Source organism: Peromyscus maniculatus, chromosome 18, assembly GCF_049852395.1.
Source record: "Peromyscus maniculatus bairdii isolate BWxNUB_F1_BW_parent chromosome 18, HU_Pman_BW_mat_3.1, whole genome shotgun sequence".
Classification (NCBI taxonomy): Eukaryota; Metazoa; Chordata; class Mammalia; order Rodentia; family Cricetidae; genus Peromyscus; species Peromyscus maniculatus.
The window spans coordinates 14,624,695-14,651,544 of record NC_134869.1 but is presented as its reverse complement, the minus strand read 5'-3'; the positions used below and the strand labels follow the sequence as shown (position 1 = coordinate 14,651,544).

The window sequence follows — 26,850 nt, the reverse complement described above, 5'->3', positions numbered from 1 at the left end:
CCAGCACTGTCACCTGGGGCCATGGTGTCATCCAGGCCAGGGCTGCTGCCAAGGGCCCTATCTGGTTGGTGGTCCTACCACAGCTGGGGTCTGCATTGATGTCCAGGCTCCAAAAACACTGAGGGCCATGCTGATACTGGGGGTCAGGGCCACTGCCTGAAGACATATTTGTGTCTGAAGGACACACTGCCATGGGGGCCATGCCAAACCTGGTGGCCTGCAATGTCACCCAGGGCCATGGTGTTGGATCAGGCCAGGGCTGCTACTGAAGGCCATGTCTGGGTCTGTAGCCCAGGTCTGAGTTGATATTTGTAGCTCTGGATGCCACCAAGGGCTGTGCAGATGCCCAGGGTCTGGTCAGCCACCTGAGACCAAGTTGTGTCTGAGGTCCACGTCACTGCAGGGGCCATAATGATCTAGGGGTCCTGTACTGCTATCAGGGGCCATGGAGACATCTGGGCCTAGGGTGCTGCCTCAGGCCATGTTTAGCTCTGTGGTCCTGTAGCAGCCAGGGTCTGGGATGATGTCCAAGCTCATGTCACCACTGAGGGCTCTGTGGATTCCCAGGGTCTACTGGAGGCCATGCTGATGTTTTAGGGCTATGTGGCTGCTAGGGCCATACTAAGCAGGGTGGCCTGTGCTGTCACTGGGGCCATGGCAATGAGCAGGCCCAAGCTGCTGCTGAGGGCCATGTCTGGGTCCATGGTCCTGCTGTAGCTGGGGTCTGTGCTGATGTCCATGGCCCATGTTACCACAAGGGATCATAGGAACCACAAAGTACTGAAATCCCAGGGCTGTGTTGAGCTGGCCATGCCCCTCACTGGCACTGCGATGGCTGGCCCTGCTCCTCACAGGATACTGCAGCAGGAGAGCTGCTCCCTCCCCGCCCCCGCCCACACTTAGGAAAGATAGCCCCACCCAGCATCATGGGCTTTCACCTCACCTGAGCAGCACACAGTTGACTCTGTTGGTGATGATGCAGAAGACCTCACCCTGAGGGCATGAGAGTAGGAGAGATGACCTCCCCGTCCCCCACCTGTCACGTAGTGGCATGGGTGAGGAAAAGATGCCCCCGCCACCTTGCTACCTGTGGCAAGTGAGAAAGGAGAGAGAGTGGGAGAACCAGCCCTGCCCCTCACCAGCTGCAGAGCACAGGAGAGTGGAGCCTGCAACTCACCAGGGCACCACCCTGGAGCTAACCCTGTTGTCAGGGGTGCAGGGGAGCCAGCCCTGAGGGTGTGAGAAAAGGAGAGCTGATCCCATGGCTCCTCATATGCCTCCTACAATAATTGGGGGAGACCCTGCACCTCACAAAACAGTGGAGCTGGCCCTGGTGGTGTGAGTGTGGGGACCTGAGGACCTGAGAGACAAACTGGCTGCATTGGATGGGCTGGCTGAGGCAGTACTGGGGAGAGAGAGAGAGAGAGAGAGAGAGAGAGAGAGAGAGAGAGAGAGAGAGAGAGAGAGAGAGCTGGCAGGCTGACCCGTCCAGCTGACACCCAGGCCCAGGACTGGGGCTTTGAGTTGGCTCACTTCAACACCCACCTCATCTGTGAACTGTTAGAGCACAAGAAGGGGAAAAGCCTACACATCCAAAACCGCAGGATCTCCACGACAGAGGACAATGGCAGGAAGTCCAGGGGGAGCCCGGTGAGAGCTGGTGTGACAGAGGACAGAGGCCGGGAACCACACTGACGACTCATGGCAATGAACACTTGTTAATGAAAATGAAAGGACTGAAGGGTGAAGTGTGTGCGTGGCTCACCAGTCCACACCACAGCGTCCACGATGAGATTCTTTTTTTCCTTCCTCCCTTCCTTCATCTTCTCTCTCTCTCTCTCTCTCTCTCTCTCTCTCTCTCTCTCTCTCTCTCTCTCTCGTCCTGCTTTGTTTGTTTGGTTTGTTTTTTGTCTTTTTCTTTTAAATTTTGTTTTGCTTTGGGGGGGCATTGCAAGGGCAGATGCAGTGGCAGGGTGGGAGGGGAGATGGACAGGATGGGGATGCATGAGGTGAAAAACCACAAAGCATCAATAAAAGTTAATTTAAAAAAAAAGACACAGGCTAACAGAATAGATATGAAAACAGGATCCATCCTTCTGCTGCATACAGGAAACACACCTCAACATCAAAGACAGATATTACCTCAGAGTAAAGGGTTAGAAAAAGATTTTCCAAGTGAATGGACCCAAGAAGAAAGCTGGTATAGCTATCCTAATATCTTCAAACCAAAATTAAACAAAAGAGATGGAGAAGGACATTACATACTTATCAGAGGAAAAATCCACCAAGATTCTGAACATCTGTGCCCCAAATACAAGGGTGCCTACATTTGTATAAGAAGCATTACTTACTAAAGCTTAAATCATACACCAACCCCACACATTAATAGTGGGAGTCTTCAACACCCCATTCTCACCAGACAGAAACTAATTGTAGAAATAATGGAACTTACGGATATGACACAAATGGACCTAACAGACATTACAGAACATTTCACCTAAACACAAAATAATATATCTCCTTCTCAGCGCCTCATGGAACCTTCTCCAAAATTGACCATATTCTCAGTCACAAAGCAAGTCTTAACAGACATAAAAAAATTAAAATAATCCCCTGTATCTTACCAGATCACCATGGATTAAAGCTGGATTTCAACAACAACAGAGACTACAGAAAGCCTAAAAACTCATAGAACTGAACAACTCTCAACTGAATTACCCCTGGGTCAAGGAAGAAATAAAGAATTCCTAGAAGCAATGAAAATGAATGCATAACATACCCAAACTTATGCGACACAATGAAAGTTGTACTAAGAGGAAAGTTCATAGCAACACTAAGCGCCTGTATAAAGAATTTGGAGAAATCTCACACTAGTGACTTAACAGCACACCAGAAAGCTCTAGAGCAAAAGGAAGCAAATACGCCCAAGAAGAGTAGACTGCAGTAAATAATCAAACTGAGGGCTGAAATCAATAAAACAGAAATAAACAAAATAATACAAAGAATGAATGAAACAAAAAGTTGTTTTTTTTTTTTGAAAAAACAGTAAGATAGACAAACCCTTATCCAAACTAACTGAAAGGTAAAGAGAGAATATTCAATAACAAAATCAGAAAGGAAAAAGGGGATATAACAACAGATACTGAGGAAATCCAAAGAATCAATAGGGCAAACACGTGTACTCCACAAAATTGGAAAATCTAAAAGAAATGGACAAATTTCTTGATAGATAACCACACACCAAAATTAAATCAAGATCAGATAATCAATTTAAATAGACTTATAACCCCTAAATAAATAGAATCAGTCATTAAAAATCTCCGAACTGAAAAATAAGCCCAGGGCCAGATATTTTTGGTGCAGAATTCCACCGAACTTTCAAAGAAGACCTAATATCAATACTCCTCAAATTATTCCACAAAATAGAAACAGAAGGAACATTGCCAAATTCTTTCTATGAGGCCATAGTCACCCTGATACCCAAACCACACAAAAGACTCAATAAAGAAAGAGAATTATAAACCTATTTCCTTCATGAACATTTATGCAAAAATACTCAATAAAATACTCGCAAATGGAATCCAAGAACACATCAAAAAGATCATCCACCATGATCAAGTAGGCTTCATCCCAGAGATGCAGGGATGGTTCAACACAAAAATCTGTCAATGTAATCCACCATATAAACAAACAGAAAGAAAAAACAAAACACATGATCATCTGATGTTGAAAAAAACCTTTGACAAAATCCAACACTCCTTCATGATAAAAGTCTTGGAGAGATCATGGATACAAGGGACATACCTAAACATAAAAACATGTGTGGCCCCTTATGCTGGAGAGGATGTGGAACAAGGAGAATGCTCCTCCATTGCTGATGGGAGTGCAAACTTGTACAGCCACTTTGGAAATTAGTTTCTCAGGAAATTGTGAATCAATCTACCTCAAGACTCAGCAATACCACTCTTGAGCATACAGCCAAAGGATGCTCCATCCTACCACTTGGACACTTGCTCCACTACATTCATAGCAGCTTCATTCGTAATAGCCAGAACCTGGAAACAACCTAGATGCCCCTCAACCAAAGAATGGATAAAGAAAATATGGTACATTTACACAATGGAGCATTACTCAGCAGAAAAAAACAATGACATCAGGAAATTCACAGGCAAATGGATGGAACTAGACAAAAAAAAAAAAAACAAAAAACAACAACAACAACAAAAAACACCTGAGTGAGGTAATTCAAACCCAGAAAGACAAACATGGTATGTACTCACTCATAAGTGGATATTAACTGTAAAGTAAAGGATAAGCAGGCTACAATCCACAGCCCCAGAGAGGCTACATAACAAGGAGGGCTGGGGGTTGGGTGTAGATCTCCCTGGAAGGGGAAATAGAGGAGATCTCCCGGGTGGGCTGGGGACAGGTGGGCATGGGAACTTGAGGGTTTGGGTTGGTGGGGGTTGGGGGTTGGGGTGGAAGGAGAAAGTGCTGAGAGAGATGACTGGAAAGTATTGGGAAAATTATTATGGCCACTCCACGTAGTTAAAAGGATATTTATTTAATGGTGTAACTTACAAATTAAGGGATAGGTAGGTCGCGGGGTCTGGGGAAGGCGTATCACAATCCAGAGGTGTTCTCTGGAGCTCTGCTCGGTCCACCTTCACTGTTCAGGGTCCCGGAACAGAGAGAGCGCTGGCCCATCCAGATTTCGGGTCTCTAGGCACCTCCCCTGGCCCTGCCTCGTAGGCGTGACAGTTGCCAGAATCTCAATGGGGGTTGGAACTTCCAGATCCAAACTGGAATGGCTACCCACTACAAAAGATGGGTTGGATAGAAGCTTGATGCAAGGGAAACTCCCAGGAGTCTACAAGGATGGCCCCAGCTAAGCCACCAGGCAGCAGTGGATAGAAGCCCGAAATGGCCATCTCTGTGATTGGATTGGTGACTACCCTGAATGTCATCAGAGAGCCTTCATCCAGTGACTGATGGAGGCAGATTCAGAGACCCACGGCCAAACACTGGACCAAGCTGGAGGAGTCCTACCGAGGAGGAAGAGGAGTGACTGTAGGAGCCGTTCCTGGCTCGTGAGAATTCACAATCTGAACCAACAACCTCGGAGCCTGCATGGGACCAACCTAGGCACTCTGCATATGTGTGACAGTTGTGTAGCTTGGCCTATTTATGGGACTCCTGGCAATGGGAACAGTGGCTGTCCCTGGTCATTGGCTGGCTGTTGGGAACCTATCCCTCATGCTGGATTGCCTTACCCAGTCTGAATATAGGGGGAGGTACTAGGTCTTAGAGCAAGTTGATCTGCCATGTTTTGCTGATGCCCATGGGAAGTCTGCCCCTTTCTGAGTGAATATGGAGGAGGGATGGATCGAGGACGTAGGCAGAGGGGAGGTGGGGAGTGGGAGGAGAGGAGGGAGGGAAGGCTATGGTCAGGATATAAAACAAACAAACAAATAAATAACTTTTTTAAAAGGTAGAGAAAAGAGATATTGGTAAGCCAAGGAAGAAAACAACAACAACCAACCAAACAAACAACCAAACAAATAACCCCATGACTTCCCTCGACACAAGAGCTCAGGGTCTTTGATTAAAGTCCCATTTCTCACCATGACACAGCACCCCAGAATCTTCCTGGTTTTAGCTACCACCATACTCTTCCTTTTGCCTTTCAGGATGTTCTGTGGAAAGCCAACAATGAGCTTCTGGAGTCTTGGAGACTCTTCAAGAACATGCAGGTTCCCTTCTGACCTTGGCGGGACAACATTGATTTGTTCCCTTCCACATTAGTAAATATTTTAAGACTCTGGATTGGATTTTTAAATATCAGAGTCTTATTTTTATCTGACATAAAACTTAACTGAATTAATATTGGAGCACTAAATGATTTGATTCTAAATATTTGTTGAATAAGTCTTTCTAGAAGTCTTTTAATGACTTGTTTGTGGTGCATTGGTCTCTCCTGAGCACAGAGGCCATCAGATCTGGAATATTTCTAAGAGTGACAATATTGTTAACCAGTAGAAAAGTTTTACAAGCATGGGGGTGTCATTTAGGAATAGTTCCCTGGGAGCTGGATAACTTTGGAATGAGTGCTAGAAAGTGATTTTAGTTAATCTGTAACTAATAGCAAAATGTTAGATTGCAATGAATAATCCCCACCATTTTTTGAGGGATTAGTGTGTTCCAGGTACTGGGGTGAGCATTTTTACGTATTTTCTCTTTTGAAGCTCACAGAAGTCTTCTGAGATAGATAAGACTGTAGCAGGAGGGAAAGTCTAAGAGAAATTAAATAATGTGCTCAAAGTTCCTCAGTGTGAAGGTGAACTTAACTCAGTCTAATGCTTGAGCCCTCACATCTTAATTATTCTTAATTATGGAGGTTTAATAGTTTTCTTCTCTGAAAATGAAGTTATTGGGTCATATCCAGGATTCCTAATTTGGGACTACCTTAGAGATGTGCCACCCTATCTCCTTCAAAACACCTTCTGCTATACAAATGGATGGCTGGTGGACAACTCATGGCCAATGACTGAGCTGGCGTGGTCACCAGCTGCTTCAAAAGGAATTTCTCCAATGGACAGATTTGGTTCAGGGACTCACCAACTGTCCAGCACTCCCTCAAGACTGCGCTCCCATTTTAGATTCTTCCTACCCAGTCCCTCCCCTCCTTTCTCCAGGTTTTGAATCAATTTGATGATCTGAAGTCTCTCCCAGCTCTTCCCTACCCCTAGCCCATTCATCCTTCACAGAAATTTCCCCCAGTGCATCTGCAGATCGAGTCCAGTCACGGCATCTGCTACTTAGGGGACCAGAATCTATACAACTTCCACCATGGGGAGAGCAAGGAAATATTTCAAAGGGTACCCCTATCCAAGAAGTGGTCTCTGAATCCTGGATCTCACCCGCACATAACTGCAACTTTCTAAATGAATAAGGATGATAAATACAGTGCGGAATCATTTAAGAGCATGGGTGAACAGACAATACATTTTTTTTCAGTATGTTTTCAATCAGTGAATTTTAAAAGAGTGTTTGCTAGAGAGATCGTTATGCTTGAAAATACTGGGAGACAGTAGGCAGACATGACTACGGGCCGTGTTGAGATCACAGACCCTCTGTATCAGGCAGGCTTCACTCTTACTTCTTGCTGAGTAAACGCAGGCAGGTTGTGTTGTCCCTCTGCATATCTGTTCCTACAACTATGTACTGGAGCTGCTAATAATAACTGTTGTAGAAGTGGAGTAAGACAGACGAATATAAAATATTTTCCCCAGCACAGAGCAAGTACGCAGTGAGAGTCCATCAGCATCATCGGCATCATCGGCATCCTTAGCTCCATCCTTTCTCTTCTCTTTCTAATAGGACCTCACTAGCTCTGGCTGCTCCTTAACATTGTGATCCTCCTGTCTCAACCACCTAAGTGCTGAGATCACACCACTGCACCTGGCTGTGGCTTCATCTTGTATATTAATTTTCACTTCTAAAACAAAGATTTATGGTCTATTTCATAATCCCTGACTCCACCTTTATCAGAAAGGGAGGCAATATTCCTCCTAAACTATATAGCTCATCCTTCTCTGAAGAAACTGCATCTTGTGCTCAATACAGTGCTACTCCTCTGAGTTTAGACCTTCAAAACCAACTGTGCTTTCACTTAATCATCTGGAATAATCTGTCCCAAAGCGTTTTTATCCATGTGTGATATCCCTTGACAGCCAGTTTGTCCTTACCGCTCAGGCTAGTGTTAGAACAGCAACGCGAAGAATCGAGGAAACCCAGCACCCACAGAACTCATCTCAAAAAGACGATTATTTCAGGCATATTCGGGCCCTTGAATTTTGGGTGCAGGGCAGTTTCAGAATAATATAAATAATTATTTATTGAAGTGCTGATTTTACAGTTGATGGCGAAAATTCTTGTGGGGCAGCTCATTAGTAGACAGGTGCGGGCACAGCTGTTCTAATTAATGTGTTAGCAATCCAGTTCCTGATTTCCATTAGGGATCGGAGGAAGGTTTTCCTCTCTACCTGATTACACGAGCGACCAAGTGAGGCGGGGTAACATCAGGGCAGCTGTGAGTTGATGATAACAAAATACATAACTTCAGTGGCTTATCCAGACAGTTTGTTTTCCTCACATCAAATGAAATGAAACCAGGAAGCAGACGTTTGCTGGTATTGGTTTATCAGCTCGATGATGCCCACATTTATAGTCCTGAGATTCTTTGGATCTTTCTTATACTGGCCCCAAGTGACCCTGAAGGTTCTAATTCTCATCCTCAAATTGGCACAAAGGAGGGAAAAGGAATGGAGAAAACAGAACATAGGCAGCCATCATTGTAAGCAGACCCCACATTTAAATCTTTTGACTCTGCCAGGTGGTCTCTATATAGCTGCAAAGGAAGCTGGGGAATTAAGAATTTCACTTGAGAACCTTTGTATGATGGATATAACTAGGTTTTGATCACTAAAATAGCCAAGAAAGTATATTGTGAAGGCGGTTGGTCCTGTTTCCTGTCAGAGGCAAAGGTAGAGATGTAACTGGTATTTGTGTCTTTTCCATCACAGGAGGAAAGAGAGGAGCAATGGGTGTGGTCAGTGTCAAGTAACCATGCTAGAGGTCAAATACATCACAGCAAATGCCAGTGAGATGTTCACACTGCTCTCTCTAATTAAACAGCTACAATATTTTTGGGGTTCAAACTTAGACATCTTATTTTAGTGGTAGAGAATTTGTTTTTGTAACAATGTCTTGGCCATGGGATTTACCTGCAACTACATAATTATAGAATGCAACAGATTAACAGATTCAGATTCTTACGAAATTGCCTCATTTCTCTGAAGCAATGAATCAATATTTAGGAGAAAGTGCTGGAATCTGTTTGAGGGGCAGTTGAAATTTACTGGAACTTGTTGTCTCTAAATTCACAAAGTATTTAAAAAATAGTCAAACAACGTCAGGAGCTTAGGCAGAATATAAATAGATCCTGTAGTCCTGAGGTGTGCAATATAAAATAGGCCATGCCTCAGGAGCCTCTTTGGAAGATGCCTGCAATGTGAACTTTTGGACCCTGATTCTGCAAAAATTACCTATCTTCAAAGCTGGGTGAAACTGTGGAAGTTGAACTTTTTCTCAAATGTTGACATTTTGCAACCTTTGATGACAATTGAAATATGCAGTTTGTACCTTATTTACATCTCAGACACTACTTAAAATTGATGATGTACTTCTTAAGGGTAAAGTTTGACAAGTACTATATATCTGTATTACTTATACAATTCTCACCTTCATGGATACGTTTAGTATGACATTTTATAGTCATAGTGAATATCCTTTTTAAAGATTAGCGATACTCTTTTTTAATTAGAATATCATTTCATCCTTTCCTCCTTCTCTTTCTTCCCTCCAATATCTCCCATACCCTGATCTGTTACACTACAAATTCATGGCCTCTTTATCTTTAATTGTTCATGTACACATATGTTCATGTATACATTTATGTATGTACACATACATAAATATAGTAAGAGATAGCATAAAGAAAAATGATTTGTGATATTTTCAGACTATGTTCTTTCTGGAAAATTTAAATCCTAAAGAAAAGTAAAAAAAGGAAAATTTCAAATTATCTAGATATCTACATGCATTTATTGGTTTCTAATGATTACTTGGTCCAGCATCCAAGATAGATTTGTACAGACACATACAGTGATGGCACGTGCTTTGAATCTCGGGGCAAATATAATACTGTTCTAATCTCAAGTGACACTTGGTGAGAGAGAGCAACCCACACTGCTTTGACAGGAGTAATAACCTCAGGGAGGGCAGTGATATTGGGAACTGGAAGAGGAGCTACAACCCACTTGTCATCTAACACAGTGGGAGCAGAGCGAGGACCTCATTATATAATGAGTGAGGTCCGCTAAAGTTACATGCTGTTACTCAGAGCTCAGGGATCATCCCGGAGAACAGTGGCCCTAATGATCCAAAAACATGGGCTGTTGTGCAAGGGAACTGCACACATTCCGTTAAAAATCTCTGTTTTTGTCAATACATTTCTCTTATTTTTGAGGATAAGCTTTAGATCTACATAAAAATAACACTGGACAACTTGGATCTCCTAAAAGTTCCCACATCCTAGCACCTAAAGGGTTAAGCCTGACAAATCAATACCCTGTTTGATTTGTAGTGTCTGGTGGGCGCAGTGTTAGTTAGTACATATTCTGAATATCGTTCCACAGTGACAGGAATGGAAAGGAAAGGCTAATTGGTTGGCAGTCTCTGGGTTCTTCCAGAAGATCCTGGAGTGGTAGTAATGGCATTGTCAGCCACTGAGAACTTCTTTTTGGTTAAAGGTGATACAAGGAGTGTCTCCCTATATGTCTCAGTTGGCTACATCGGCCTTCAGGACACGGGGATGATGAGTATGTACCACTCATCTGTACTGAAGTCATAACTGTCAGAGCCATTGTACAGAAAAACGGGAGCCAGTGGTTGAATTTCCACCCAAGGAAACTAATAAGTGGTTCATTTACAGTATGTGCTTAGGCTGACTCAGACCCTGTGGTCAATTCTAAACCTCTCGTGACTCTGCCTTCTGGGAGTCAGTGATAAACACTTGCTGTGTTCTATTGCCCAGAGTTCTGTGCAAAGCACTGTGAGTGAAATTAAGAAAAATAAGACCCCCAATCCTGTTGGTGTGTAGTTCCCTGCTTAGAGAATTCGGTCAAGCTTCCCACATCCCCTCCTGCCCTGTTCTGAACAATACACATGTCCCTTCCTGTTTCAGGAGACCATTTAATGGGCAAACTTCAGAGTAAATATTTGCTGCATAGGACTCTTGATTTTGTAGTGCCCACTGTGGATTAGAAAGGTGGTATTTTTTTAAACCAGTTTCTAGGGCATGGAAAATGGCTTTTTATGGCAGTTTTTAATTTTCCATACAGGGTTGGAGGTATGTGATGATGTTGTTCATAAATAAGAACATAAAATAGATGAACTTGAACTCCATCCAGATTATTCTGAATGTAAAATGTTAACATCATTTCGACAGAATCTGACGAGAGACGAGTGTTTGTCCTCAGAAAGAAACCGACATGTCGTTTATAAAATATAATAAAGAGGGGAATAGTTTTCTTTAATCCATCATGGGCAAAAACAAAACAAAACAACAACAAAAAGAGCACTTTTCTGGAAAAGATTTAGAGCATAGCTTTCATCAAGGTTACGGCAGTTTGTATTTTATCCCTGAAAACAGGGCAAATGAATAAAATATAGAGTTTGATGGATAGGCTTATCTTTAAGACGTGTTATTGGCAACTTACAAATCCTGAACTCATCTTTCAAATGTCACTGCCTCGGTGAAGTCCTGTGTGAATCCTGCAGAGAGAGCCACTTGCTACCCCAGGGGGATTCTGCCACTGTTTCATGATGGCATCACAACTCTTCATCTGCCTTGTTCCCCAAGAGTGGGAGGCAGCTGCAGAGCCCCCCTCCTGCTGCACACAGGCACCCAGGTAGGCTGCTTCAAGGTCTCAGTCACGGCAGACCTGAGAACAAGGGACAGGCTCAATACCAACCTCCCAAAGAATGAAGTAGGTTTTTGCCATCAATTCCTCAAAAGGAGGCACAGAGTTCACGACCTCAATTCTGCCAAAGGGTCTGAGCATTTGAAGGACTTGCCTGGGCAGAAGTAGCCCTAAGAGAAGTGTTAGTTAATTAGACACCGTCTATTAGTTCTTGCTAATTAGAAGGCGCTGCCAAGAAGAATTAACGTGCAATTTGTAACTCATTATCATTGTCTTTCCTCACGACTCTACCCGAGCTGGAACAGCGGCAGCAGGAGAAAGGAGTAGAGGTTACAGCCCACACTGCGTGGCCTTGGGAACGCCGCCGAGGGGAGGCAGAGGCAGCTTCAGGTTTCTGGGGGATCACCAGGAGAGAGGACACTCAGCCAGGGATGCTGAGGAGTGCTGGGTGGGGAATGGGTGGGGTGAGCTGCAATAGAGGCTTCCGGGGCCAAAGTGGAGGCTTGGGGGGCACTTCCAGTCAGGAGCCCCCACATCGACCCGTTGAAGACTAGATGGATGACCACGGGCTCAAGTTCAGAGCTAAGTAGAGCCATGGTGAAGAGACCCGGATGGAGAAGCAGCCTTGGACAGGGAGTAGAGGCAGAGATGACACTCTCCAGAGTCCAGCCAATCTCTGCGACAGTCCTGTGCGGTGGATATGGGAGTATTAACTCAGCACATAGTGCAATGGAGCTCTGAGAGGGTGGCTGGAGAAGGCTCACCCAGCTGGAAGGTAGCTGACTGATGCTGAATAAAGCTGGGGCTAGCCTGGCACTTCTCTGGTCCTGGCCTCCTTTTTCCCAAAAGGAGGAAACGTGAGCACTGATGTTTCCTAGAGCCTGGCTCACTGGTTACCTGCTGTACCTCGCTGCTCTAGGCTACTAGGCCAAAGGGAAGTGGAATTTGGAAAGCTGGGTTGGGCAAAGTCAGGCTGAAAGCTGGGGTGCACGCTGCCAAGCCTCCTAAAAAGCCTCCAGGTCTTGCCCTGTCAAATTTCTCCTCCTTGTGTGTTGCCCCAAGAGGTGGCATAGTCCCAAGCACGGAAGACTAGCCTTGATGGCGTCTCTTCTATCCAAATTCATTAGGTGCCGGTTCGTTTAAAGCTGGGATTGCCATCACCGTCAACCTGGCGCCACAATGTCAAGGATGTGATCATCGTGTCCACAAGACTGTACAGTTGGGAACTCCAAAGCATCCAGTGCACCCGACCCCAGGGCCATCGCGTCACCTTTCCTTTCCTCGTGATCCGCTGCCCACAGCTGCTCAGTTCTCTTTTCATCCACTCTCCATTTCCTAGACAGGTGATTTCCAAACCAGTGTTCTCAAAACAGGATGGGTGGGTTTGCCAAGAGGCACACCATTCAGTCATTCAGCAAACTGTGTTCCAGCTCCACCAGGAGGCAGGGCCACAGTAGTGAGAGTGAGACAGGAGGCTGCTCACAACTTCCAAAGTCCCACTAAAGGTGATAGGATAATGTGCTGCGATGGGTCTGAACGGCTGTGGTCCGAATTACCGACTTGGCGCTCCACGCCTCCACCAAAAGTCCTCCAGTCAAGGTTGCCACCCTCCCCTGGGCTTTGGCCTCAGAGGCCAGGCCAACCCTTTCTAAGCCCGTCCCCTGGGCTGGGCATGGTGCCTGAGAGTCACAGACCGTCGGACCCACCCCCTGCGTCCGGGGCGCGCGCTCTTCTCCGGTGGATCTCGCCTGGGAAGAGCCAGAGGCTTAGTCAGGGAGGTTGCGGATCCTCCCGGGACTCCCGGGCTTAGCCCTCATCACCTGGACCATCCCCGGGGGTTCGCCCGGGGTCAGGGTAGGGGGGCAGCGTTTGGCTCGCACCCAGCTGGGTCCCTCCGGCCGCCGCCCTCCTCTCTGCACCGCCCCGGTTGCATCCCCGCGGAGCCCCCCGGAGCTCGCCCGCTGCCCACGCCCTCGCCGCCGAACCCCGGCCGAGGCTCCGGTACGCCGCACCTCTCCGGAGCGTGGCGGGCTGACTGGGCATGCTCCGGAGCCCGGCCCCGCGCCGTGGGAGCCGAGCGCATGCACTCGCCGGGCCGGGGGCTCGCCGTCCAGGGGCGCGGCGCTCAGGCGGCCGCTCTCGCCGATGCGCTGGCCAGCCTGCGCCGGACCCGAGCCAGGATGGCCTCCCTCACCGCCTACGGTACGGCTGGCGGGCGGGCGGGCGGGCCGGCGGGGCGTGGGAGCCGAACCGGTACCCCGGGAAACTTCGGGGTTCGGTTATGGTCTGTGGGGGCTGCCAGGGAGGGAGCCGAACCCTTGGGCTCAGGGACCCACATCCGCATCACCCGGAGGATGCTTAGGAGCCAGGAGGAGGGTACCTGCCAGTAGAATCCGGAGACCCCAAAAGGCTCACATTTGGGAGCCTCGGGAGTCCAGAAAAATTCCAGTCTCTGGAGTTCTTACAAGGGACGCGGGGTGTGAGGTCCTGCTTAGGGTTTGAGCCTTGGACTTGGGGGACACGCGGTTGCTCAGAGGCCGCCTTGTCCCTGCCTGACCTTGGGCAAGTTATTTAAACTTTTCTGCTCCAGCATGTCTCCATCTGTAAAAGTGAGGCGAGAACATCCCTGGCAGATGCCGTGGAGTTAAAATAATATGCACCGATTTTTTTTTTTTGATGCAAAAGGGAAATCAGATCGAGGCAATAAAAGTCCTGAGGCAATCAAAGGTGTGAATCCCTCACCCCATTTCTCGGTTCAAGAATATGTATCTGAGTACTTAAAAGCCTACAGACATGTAAGGGCATCGCACAGTTCTGAAGGCAGTCACCGGGAAGCTTTGAGATCCTGTGAGCAACCCTAGCAGGGCAGCTTCTTATCAACATTCCTGCTTGTGTGGGGAAAAAAGCAATTCTCTCCGCGTGGGTTAAAGGAAGCCAGCTAGCAGTCTGCTCGCCCTTCCCCTGCGTGCAGTCAGCTGTGATAACATCTCCATTCCGAGTTTCAAGGGGAAGGTTGTGAACAGTCTTGGGCAGCGTTTTGCAGGGACACCTGCAAGTCTGGGGTTGCTGGGAGGCAGTGGGTGCTCTTGGGTGTGGAGGTCTTGGTCCTCAGGCCCGTGATGTCCCCTGACCATCTCCCCAAGGTTAAAGGGGTGAGGTCTCTTTTTCTCTTCCTGATGATTTGGGTATTTCACGGCATTTGCAATGGATTCTTGGGAACCACTAACACACTATGGATAGATTGTAAAGGACATGCAGAATGGCCTATGCTTTTCTTTTCATTCAAAGCATATTTCTTTTTTTTTTCTGGAATGTGACTGTTCATATTCCTCACACATCTGACATACAGTTTCCTCTTTCCTGGGTTCCTATGTGGGGGATAATTCAATATCCTGATGGTATTCTAGGCATATTCAATTGCCAAAACCTCACTAAATTTACATCTTTTTCTGTCAAAGAGTCTAACTTTTGATTTTTTCTTTTACACCACTGTAGGTGCTGCCCTCAGGATACCATCAGTAATAGGTTTACATAATAACCAATTTTATAAGTTTCTAGAAACTCTAGAGATTCACTGGAACCCAGGGGGGAAGATAAAGTCATAATAAGTGAAATTACTTTGAAAAGCAAATATATTCAGTAATCAAAAGAAATGGGGGCTGATTAACTTGGGGGGTACTTAGGAATCACACAGGTTCTTCTTTAGACACTTAAAAGGAAGTAGACTGATTTAAATACAGGTATCATCTAGAAGTTGTGCTATTTTAAATGTTTTCCTCCTCCCCCTGTTCCTAACACGTGAATACAGCTGGCTACCAAGTCCATGTTAATTCCTTGGTTCATAGTGAAGTAACTTCAGTTGCTACCCAGGTGGGTTAGTCCATTGGAGTTTTCAGCTTACTGAACTACCTAAAGAAAAACAAATTGGAACACATGCCGTATGTTCACCGTTCATGGAATGCTGTGAAGACAATTATCGGATGTCTTTGGGTGGGGCTTGGGAATCTTCTACACACATCATTTTCCCGACAATTGAACTGCTCATGAAAATGCTCCATTTCAGTTCTACTAGATATGGGTTTAGCATGATGGAGGGTGGTCTGAAGTAATTATTTTTGCCTAGAGCTTGTAGAGGCTCCAATTTTTGTATTCATTTGGCTGGTCTAATAAATGCTTTAATTCTGTCCTTAGCACTGGGGTTGTGGCGAGATTGGACAGTTCCACTGTAGAGCTCATCTTTTAGTTAGAGAGATCTGGCTTATGCATTTCAGCTGCAGCAGACTCCAGTAACTCTGTTAGCTGCCTTCCAACGTGCATTTTCCATACAGGACTAGAACTTGCTCTTTCTATATTTTAAAATGGTGTTTTCTTTTATGCCACTACCTAAACTCAAATATTCTAGGAATGTGAGGTGGGGGGGGGAGGTAATACATAGTTGTAGCATGCTCTTTGATGAGCATCTGTTCCATGAACAGGGTGATTTGGAAGACTCTTGATTTTTAAAGTCTTAACCCTTTATACTCACTATCGAAATTTATCTCCTTGTCCTTTAAATAGCTAGTCTCTTAACCACTTTTAGCTCATTACATAACTATATGTACAAGGGTAAAGATGGGTGACAAGTCTGTTTGGGGGAGAAATGACTGGCCATGCGATAGAAAGCATGGAGCCATGTCCCATGTCTGATCCAGGAAGAGCCTTCTCTTTGGATCTACAGGGATGGCCATGAGTGGCAATCTGGGATCTCAGGATGTGTAATAAGGAACTCAAAGAGGTATCATAGTGGCTATTTTATACATACAGGGGAGGCATCTCTGGGGAGATGTTTGAACAGAGAGCTGAATGGTTAGAAGAGAGTGAGCAAGGCATTCTACTGTATGGGGGGGTGGGGGAAAGATTTTTGGTAAAATGATCCTAAGTGTAAAAAGGCCCTGTGGCAGGGATGAGCTGGTCACATTCAAGGCTAGTTAGGAAGACAATGTGGCTAGAGCAGAGAGAGCAAGCAGAAGACAGGAAGATAATACAAGTCATAGCTGGCACTGTTGTGACCATGCGCCCCTCGACTTCCCTAAGTCGCTTGTTTTCTAACTCCTCAGTGTAAGTCAGTGTTCACGTTGCCCTTGGCCTTGTATACCCCGACTCTCAATCATGTCCATAGTCTTGGTTATATACTTATCAAGGGCTAGACAACGGCTCCAGGTACAGATTCTGTCTCCTTAGTGAGAAGCCTAACTAGGGAGAATAGAGTCTTCTGACATTAAGTAGAAGGTAGGTTGTGCCTGGATGCAAAGATTAATAATACAAATATTAATAATAGTATTAATAATTAATAATAATTATGTGAGTTATATCTGCAAATTGTCACACACGACCTTTCAAGAAACTAATCCCATGTTAACTCCATTCATTTGAAGAAAGTGTGGCACAGACAGGCTAAGGAACTCGCTTAGCCTCTGATGATAAGGGAGCCCAAATGCCGATGTGGGGAGTTTGGCTCTGAAGCCTGGAAGTGAGTGGGTGTCGTTAGGAAGAGCGAGAGAGATGAAGCCGTGCGTGTGTTTGTCGGAGTGTGGGGAATCCTAGCCGAAAGGCTGGCTTGAGCCGAGGCTAGAAGACAATGGATATCCAGGCTCGTGCTTCTGACTGGAAGTGGGTACAGGTGGACTGAGTGGGAGGGACCAACAGTGCAACGTGTGAATCCAGAAAACCTGGAAGAAGGAGCCCAGCTTGTAACTTCTCCTTCTTCATTTTTATTCAAGTGTCTCCACATAGAAGTCAACTCAGAACTTCTTTCATGCAGGAGCTGGGTTTGCCTACCAGCTGTCTGCTAGACTTTTCGACTTGCGTATCCCGTTACCATTGCCAACTCAATGTGTCCACAAGACAAAATGCCTGCTGTGGGATGTCCTGTCGTCTGTGAATATATGTTGCTAAAGCCATGAGCCACATGGCAAGGTATAGACTTATAAAAATGGTTTAATTTAAGATATAAGAACTAGATAGCAAGAAGCCTCAGCCATTAGACCAAACAGTTTAAATAATATAAGTGTCTGTGTGTTTATTTGAGTCTAAGTGGCTGCCGGCCCGGGGTGGGAGAGCTCCAGCTACAAATTCCCATCTTCCAGGAATGTCTCCAGTTGCTGAGCTCAAACCAAGTGTCCTGCTCTCCCTCGAACCCAGGGTTCCCAGGGTGAAGGAAAGTGCAGTGTTTCTCTCCCGAATGGCAAAGTCAACCAGAGCAGATAGATTCATAAATGAAGAGCTATAGTGGGTTGGGGATGCGAGTGGAGAGGGACGGGCCAACTGCAGTTCCCCAGAAGAGGAGGAAACAGTAGTTAGAGATTGATGGGGAGAAAGAATGGCGGCGTAAGCAGAGATGAAAGAGACAGCCTCTGGGAGTGGAGGCAGCCAGGCAACAGAGTTCAGGGCAGCTGGGGGCATGATGAAGGGGACAGGGGTGTGGCCAGAGAGGTGCAGAGGCTAGTGTGCTCAGCCTCCACAGAGGCCAGGATCCTGGTTGTCATCCTCCAGCACTTCTTGGTAGTGGCCTCGGGTAGAGTGATCTACCTCCTACGCTGTTGCTTCTTTTAAAATCTATAAAATAGGGCCATGATGAGCTTTGGATGCAATGGTACTTGCAAGTGTGTTTGAAGGGCCCATAGTAAAAGTAACTGGAGCTTGAGATCCGTCTTAGTTACTTTTCTCATTGTTGTGATAAAATAAACATGTGGTACGAATGACGTAAGAAAGGAAGGGTTTATTTTGGCTCCTAGTTTGAAGGTATCATCCATCGTGGTGGGGAAGTCATCATGACTGGAGGTTATGGCAGCTGGCCACATTGCATCCTCAGGAAGCAGGGAGAGGTGAACACTGGTTCTCAGCTAGCATTTTAGACGTGTCTAGGACCTCATCTCATAGCACGGTCAACTTACATTTAGGGAGCATCTTCCTATCTCCACTAACCTAATCTAGAAAAGCCTCCAAGGTCATTCTAGATCCTGTCAAATTGGCAGTCAAGATTAATCATCAAAGTCCACAGAGCCCCACATCCATGGATGCCCAAGTCCCTTGTACAACGTGGAACATTTGCATATAATCTGCATGTGTCCCTCTGTATTCTTTTAGTAATTTCTGGATCTCTGATAATACCTAATACAATGTGGGTGCTACAGAAGTGGTTGTGTTGTTTAGACAGGGATAACAAGTGTTTTGGAATATTAATTTAAGATGTGTTACATTCATTTATGCTGTGGAATATTTGTTTAATGATGTGAAGATGTGTTGCATTTGTTTGATTAAATAAAATTAACCTGGGGTCAGCAGGCTGAGTCAGCAACTAGCTGACAGGAAGTGGTAGAGAGGAACCATCTGTAGTTTGCGTTCTTAAGTGGGGGCTGAGCAGAAGGACGCCCAATTTTGGGGGGAGACGCAGGCTAGAAGAGAAGGTTAGCTACTTGCTATTCAGCTTTTCTGAGCGAGTAGAATTTCATCTCAGCCTTTGAATCCTGAGTTCTATAGAGGGATAGAGATCTAGATAAAGTTCCCTTTAGCAGTGATAGAGCCGGTGCCTGAGGGAATAGAATCTTGCGTGGCCACAGCCAATGTGGCCGAACTCGGTATCTGTGGAGTGCACCTGCCGATTAGGAAAACAGTTGCTTAAGGGACAGCTACTGAATTTAATGAAGACAACAAAAACAGAATACACACAATTTGTAAAAAAAAAAAAAAAAAAAAAAAAAAAAAAAAAATTTTGTTTTCTATGCTCAGTTGACTGCTTGGATGCAGAATCTGCAGATGTGGAAGGCTGGCTGTTCTCTGTACTAGCTGTTCCCATCAACTGCTTCATCCAGCCGAGACACTCACCCACCAAGTCCTGTTGATTCTTCTGCTTAAGCTGTTTCACTTTGGTTTATTCCTCTCCCTTACCCCGGCCAGCACCATTGCTCAGGCCGACCACAGCAGCAGCATCTCAGCGGCTGGTCCCACCTACATACCTCATTCTGTTATTTCTCTGCTTGAAACTTTGTTCTGGCCTCACTCTGCCAAGGACTGGGGTCCAGCTACCCACCCTTCTTGCCCTTGGCTACATCGTACACTTTAGGGGAACAGGAGATGAGGATTTTCTTGGTTTCTTGGGTGCATTCTCTGAAACATACCTCCACCTTCCCTATCCAGATCTCATTTGTTCTCCTGACATCTCCATGTCACATGGTGCCTCTTCTGTAGTTGGAAGTTTTTCTGTGTCCTGGCCAGCTGGTGGTCAGGACAAATCTTTCTGACTCAAGTAAACACACAGAAGCTTATATTAACTATAAATGCTTGGCCATTAGCTCAGGCTTATTACTGACTAGCTCTTACACTTAACCCATAATTCTTATTTATATTTAGCCATGTGGCTTGGTACTTTTTCTCAGTTCTGCCTTGTCATCTTGCTTCTTCTATGTCTGGCTGGTGACTCCTGACTCAGCCTTCCTCTTCCCAGAATTCTCCTCATCTGCTTGTCCCACCTATACTTCCTACATGGCTACTGGCCAATCAGCATGTTATCAACCAATCAGAGCAACACATATTCACAGCATACAGAACTACATCCCACAACACCTCCCCTTTTCTGTCTAATCAAGAAGGAAGGTTTTAACTTTAACATAGTAAAATTACATATAATAGAACAGTTATCAATCAAGAATTACAGTTACAATATTGAGTCTATTTGTATTTGGCAAAATTAAAGAAAATATTCTATCTATCCTATATTTGTGAGTCTAAAGTTTCATATCTAATTTATCTTTTATCATAACTTAGGAAAATTATAACTATCTAGTCTTCAACCACATCAAAGACTCCAGAAGGATATAATATTACTTAAGTAAACAGGAAATGTATTATAAGCAACTTTCTGGAAATGACAGAGACAGCTGCCTGCCTGGACAGTCATCCAAAGTTCCTCTGCAACATTGGGACATCCATCTTCAACCTAGAATCTCTCAGTCATTTCTCTCTGTGTCCTGTAGAATGTCAGGTAGTTTCTTATGTGAAGCAGGAACCTAAAAGACCATCTATCTCACCTTACAAAGTTCAGTGGTCATCTTCCTATGTGTCCTGTATGTCCAGTTTATATAACACCCTGTCAAACAGTCCAGGCAAGAGCAGTTTCTTGCCCAAATGGCCATTTTGTGCCAAGGAGAAGATAAATTCCATATGGAGTGTCTTTGTTGCCTATCTTCCTCTTTGAAGTAATTGGTGCTGCCATGAGCAGACATGTCTCACTGTCCAGAAAAGTCTTAAGTTTTTTTTTTTTGGTTTTTTTTTTTGTGATATATATTTTTTATTTTACAATACCATTCAGTTCTACATATCAGCCATGGGTTCCCCTATTCTCCCCCCTCCCACGCCCTCCCCTTACCCCCAGCCCACCCTCCATTCCCACCTCCTCCACGACAAGTCCTCCCCCGAGGACTGTGATCGACTTGGTAGACTCAGTCCAGGGAGGTCCAGTCCCTTCCTCCCAGACTGAGCCAAGTGTCCCTGCATAAGTTCCTGGTTTCAAACAGCCAACTCATGGAATGAGCACAGGACTTGGTCCCACTGCCTAGATGCCTCCCAAACTGATCAAGCCAATCAACTGTCTCACCTATTCAGAGGGCCTGATCCAGCTGGGAGCCCCTCAGTCTTTGGTTCATAGTTCATGTGTTTCCATTCATTTGGCTATTTTTTTTCAATAATTGAGTAAAACTGAAATTTATTATATGCCACAGTCGTCCTAGGGACCTCCATGCTATATATATAGCCTCTATGGTTCTATGGGTTGTGGTCTGATTGTTCATTTTATATCTAGAATCCACCAATGAGTGAGTACATACCATAACTGTCTTTCTGGGTTTGGGTTACCTCACTCAGGATGATTTTTTCTAGTTCCATCCATTTGCCTGCAAATTTCATGCTTTCATTGTTTTTCTCTGCTGAGTAGTACTCCATTGTGTATATGTACCACATTTTTTTCATCCATTCTTCCGTTGATGGGCATCTAGGTTGTTTCCAGGTTCTGGCTATTACAAATAGTGCTGCTATGAACATAGCTGAGCATGTATCTTTATGGTATGTATCAGCATTCTTTGGGTATATGCCCAAGAGTGGGATGGCTGGGTCTTGAGGTAGTTCGATTCCTAATTTTCTGAGAAACCGCCATACTGATTTCCATAGTGGTTGTACAAGTTTACATTCCCACCAACAGTGGAGGAGTGTTCCCTTTGCTCCACATCCTCTCCAACATTGGTTGTCATTGGTGTTTTTGATCTTAGCCATTCTAACAGGTATAAGGTGGTATCTCAGAGTCGTTTTGATTTGCATTTCTCTGATGATTAAGGATGTTGAGCATTTCTTTAAATGTCTTTCAGCCATTTGTAGTTCTTGTTTTGTGAATTCTCTGTTTAGCTCTTTAGCCCATTTTTTAATTGGACTGTTCAGTGCTTTGATGTCTAGTTTCTTGAGTTCTTTATATATTGTGGAGATCAATCCTCTGTCAGATGTGGGGTTGGTGAAGATCTTTTCCCAATCTGTTGGCTGTCTTTTTGTCTTATTGACTGTGTCTTTTGCCCTGCAAAAGCTTCTCAGTTTTGAGAGGTCCCATTTATTAATGGTTGTGCTCAGGGTCTGTGCTGTCGGTGTTTTATTTAGGAAATGGTCTCCAGTGCCAATGCGTTCAAGAGTGCTTCCTATCTTCTTTTCTATTAAGTTTAGTGTAACTGGATTTATGTTTAGGTCTTTGATCCACTTGGACTTGAGTTTTGTGCATGGTGACAGATATGGATCTATTTGTAATCTTTTACATATTGACATCCAGTTATGCCAGCACCATTTGTTGAAGATACTTTCTTTGTTCCATTGTATAGTTTTGGCTCCTTTGTCAAAAACCAGGTGTTCATATGTGCATGGATTAATGTCAGGGTCTTCAATTCGATTCCATTGGTCCGTATGTCGGTTTTTATACCAGTACCAAGCTGTTTTTATTACTATAGCTCTATAGTAGAGTTTGAGGTCCGGGATGGTGATGCCTCCAAGGGTTGCTTTATCGTATAGGATTCTTTTAGCTATCCTGGGTCTTTTGTTTTTCCATATAAAGTTGAGTATTTTTCTTTCCAAGTCTGTGAAGAATTGTGTTGGGATTTTGATGGGGATTGCATTGCATCTGTAGATTGCTTTTGGTAAGATTGCCATTTTTACTATGTTAATCCTACCTATCCATGAGCATGGGAGATCCTTCCATTTTCTGATATCTTCTTCAATTTCTTTCTTTAGAGATTTAAAGTTCTTATCAAAAAGGTCTTTCACTTGTTTAGTTAGTGTTATCCCAAGGTATTTTATATTATTTGTGGCTATTGTAAAGGGTGATGTTTCTCTAAGTCTTAAGTTTTTAAAACATTTTAAATGCCATATTCCATAGGTCTTTGAAGTGTTTGAAGATCACCTACCTAATTGAAATACATCTATGTATATCTAGAAAACTTAACTAACATAACTATAAGCATGGTTATCATAGATGACTGATTATTAATCTGTATTTCTTAATTATACATTACAATTTTAAATGAGTTGCTTAAACATAATACCTTAAACAAGAGTAGAAATATATGTACAGTATAACAAAATTAACTTTAAATTTGTATCAATAAACTAAAATCCATAGCAATGTAAAACATTTTTAAGAAAGTTGTTGCTCTTTAAAAGCAGATTCAATAACCTACCCTTTCATCCCATCATATCTATATTCTATATTTCTATATCACTCTTCCAGGATGTCTTAGGGAAGCTAAAGAAAGACTTACCCAGTATCTGTTTTGTACCGCAACGAGTGTGTTGTAAGATCCCAGAGTGAAAGCTCCATTTCTTCCATCTCTGTGTTCTTGGTGCCTAGTACCATGCCTGGCATGTGACTGGCTTTTGGCTGTCTGCTTGACAGGAGGGCTGAGGGGACTCTGGACTGGGCTGTAGCAGAGAACAGTCGAGTGGTCCATCCATCATTCCCAAAACTATTGTTTTCCTTTTAGAGATATGATCTCTGTGTTCTCCAGGCTGGCCCTGAAATCCTGGGCTCAAATAACCTTCCACCTCCAGCTACCTGAGTAGCGAGGATGACAGGTGCATCTGGCTGTCCCCAACTTTACACACACTTTTCAAATTTTCTTTTTATTCTCTGACAGTCTTATAAATGTATATCATGAATTTTAGTCCTTTTTGCCCTGTTGCTTTATCTCATCCCCACTTCTCCTGCTGAAATTTTCACCCTACTTCTTAACAAGTCTCCTCATGCTTTCATGTTTCATGAGTGTGTGTGCCGTGTGCATGTGTGTGTGGTGTGTGTGTTCATGAGTCCCTGTGTGCACACCCGTGAATGTGCACCTGTGTGTGCATGTGGTGTGTGTGTGTGTGTGTGTGTGTGTGTGTGTGTGTGTGTGTGTGTGTCCTGAGCTTAATTAGGGTTGTCTGCATGCACAATGATTGGAATTTTCTGGAGCATGGGCAACTTAGCAGCAACTACACCATTGAACACAATATTGCACACGTCTTTGAGATTCTGTTTTCCTATTGAAATTTACAAACAAAATTGCCTTTAGCTCCCCCCCTAAACAAAACAAAACAAAACAAAAATACCCCATGAACATGCTGAAGAGAAGAAAAAGCATTCTTGCTACTGTGCAATGAGACACATGCTAGCCGGCTAGGACTCATGCTTCACTACAAATGACTCCAAGGAGCTAGCTGAGGACTTCTGTTTCCCCATCACCTCCTGGCATGCTGGTTTATTATGCAACACAGACAGTCATGGTCAGCACTGATTCGGGTCCTTTGACTAAGGACTCTCTGGAAAGCGTATAGGGACTATTCTTTGACTTTCAGCCCTTCACATGATGTAAGTTCCTTCCTGGGGTAAAAGTAAGCTGAAACTTTGTTTTGATTCGATGAAGAGTCATTTCACTTCTTTCCTGTAAAACATTCTATATGCATCTTTTATAAAAGTGTCTGAGAATATTCCAGGCTAGATATAACAAAACACCATAGATGGAGGGGTTTCAACAGCAGACATTTATTTCTAGACAGGTCTTCACGGTGGAAAGTGCCTCCTCATTGTGGTTGACTTGGACCCTCCTTGACGTGTGCTCAGGGGAGAACAATATATTTGTTTTCTTTATGTGCACTAATCTCACCATGAGGCCCTACCTTCTAAAGCCAGTTACCTCCTAAAGAGCCTACACCAAATACATCAGGGGTCACAGCTTCAACCTATGCTAATAAAAGTCTTGCGGACACAGACATCCCACTCGTAACAAACAGTGATGTGGACTTTTCTATGAGAATGTAAACGTAGACAAATCCTTCATCTGTGGCTCCCAAGGAAGGTTCTAGAAAAAAATAATTCAGTCTACCCTTTGTGAAGGCTTACTGTGTGCTCAGCACTGTTGTTTCTGGAAGTACAAATAAAACTTGCCTATTTAATGAATCATAATATAATACTAAGGCTCAGGTCTTTATTCTCTGAGGAAAATGAACATGAAATGTGTGATTTTTCAGCACAGAATTAAGTAGGTTTGAGGAGGAAAGGAGAGAGTTCCCTAGTTAAGGTTCACGAAAGGACTTCTGTTAGGTGCCCGCTGCTAGAGTGGAGTCAAGAGAAGCTGAGCTAATGAGTATCAGGCACGGTGTTTAAAAATGCGTGAACGGTGGTTCAAGTGTTTGAAAGCTTTCTGGAGGCATCTGGCAAACATTCGTTGTGCCTTGTGTACATGGGACAGAGCCAGGCACCACGGACATGGCTGCCTGAGAGAATGTGGTTCTTCCTCAGATCGGGAAGAGGATGGTGAGGATGTACATGCTCAAGTCCTCGTGCAGCCTGGCCTGGCTTCTGGAAGTGGGCATAGAACACAAGGAGCTGATGCACAGCCACTGTAATGCCAGGAGATGCCCGGAGCAGAGCAGGGCAGAGCACATGGCGTGCTGTTTGTCTTTATCCCAGCATTAGAGAGACCTGGTTTTACAGAAGAAGCTACGGAGGCAGGCTTACTCTACACTTGGATGGATTTGTCAGTAGCTTAGCGAGAACTCCCCACACATCTGTTTGCATCTGGAGCTGCTCTGTGCCAGCTGTTCATAGGAGGCGCCAGTGCATTTTAAAACAGGTGACTATTAGTCACAACACAAAGAAGAAAGTCTCTGGGAGACTAGGTGGAAAAAAAGAGGATGTTAGAAATGTTTCTACACAGCCAACGGGACATTGCAGCACAGCATCCTGTTTTGTTTTGTTTTTTTCTTGGCAGTTTGAGCTAAATCCCTCAGAATTCATCCCAGAGGTGATGCTCATCTAACTTGCGATTTGCCTGGTGGTGGGAGGGCCCCACCACAGCGCCTGTTCTTCTGCGCCTGCGGGCAATTGTCCTCAGCAACTTCCTCTTACACGGATGTACTTTGCAAGGTGAATTCTCTTTATGGCACTTGTGTGATGTGTTTATCTTGTGATGATTTTCACTGGACTGTGAACCAGGGAGTGGGCATCTTATTGTAAGGGTGTTAACCCTTCAACTAATAAGGCTTCTTTTTTTAAAAGGTCTTTCCTCCTCAGAGCAGATCTTTCTGAGGTACAACTGCTTGAGGAGCGTTGCGGCTGTCATCTCTCTCTACGGCCTCAGGCTATCTGTGCTCTGCAGTTTTATATTTCCTTGGGTTTTGCCCTTCCTGACACATTGTGCTTCTCCCAGCTCCCAGCACAGGCTAGATCACACAGACTCTTAAAAATATCTTTGGTTGGTTTCCAAGCTTTTGAAAATATCACCTACAAGCATTAAAGTTATGCCATGGAGAAATGCCTTTTGTTTTAATGAGCAAGTCGCATGGGTATCTCGTTGAAATGGAGATCTTGATCTGTAGTTCTGGGGTGGGCACTTGTGCAAGAGCACATGGGCACATGCACACACACACACACACACACACACACACACACACACGTAATAGTTACCACTCTTCCTCTGCTCCATTGCCCCCCCCAAAAAAATACATATGATATCACAGATTAAAGTTAGAAAGAAAAACCCTTTGATGAGATCGATTTGTTTTGTAATTGTTGGCATTTACTCTATGATCTCATGTATCATCAAGTTTTGTAATAGTACAATATAGGCTTACTAGTTAAAGATGTAAAGGGCCTGGCAAGATGTCTCAGTGGGCAAAGGAGCCTGGCACCAAGCCTGCTGGCTTGAGTTCTATCTCAGGAATGGGCTCCCACAAGATATCATCAGACCATCACACATGTGCTGTG

At 44.6% G+C, this 26,850-nt stretch overlaps 1 protein-coding gene across 4 annotated transcripts in view; it reads left to right on the top strand.

Moving 5' to 3' along the window:
- Positions 1-13,288: 13,288 nt before the first annotated feature.
- The window catches only part of Ano4 (anoctamin 4), a 394,739-nt gene continuing 381,177 nt past the window's right edge, over positions 13,289-26,850 (top strand). For 3 of the 4 annotated variants that reach the window (XM_015998460.3, XM_076554596.1, XM_042263138.2), the window contains exon 1: positions 13,490-13,748. In XM_015998460.3, coding sequence (XP_015853946.3) covers positions 13,628-13,748 — 121 coding nt within the window. In that variant the 5' untranslated portion in view covers positions 13,490-13,627. Of the gene's footprint in view, positions 13,749-26,850 lie in introns of all 4 variants that reach the window. The other variant, XM_015998459.3, reaches the window with a different exon arrangement.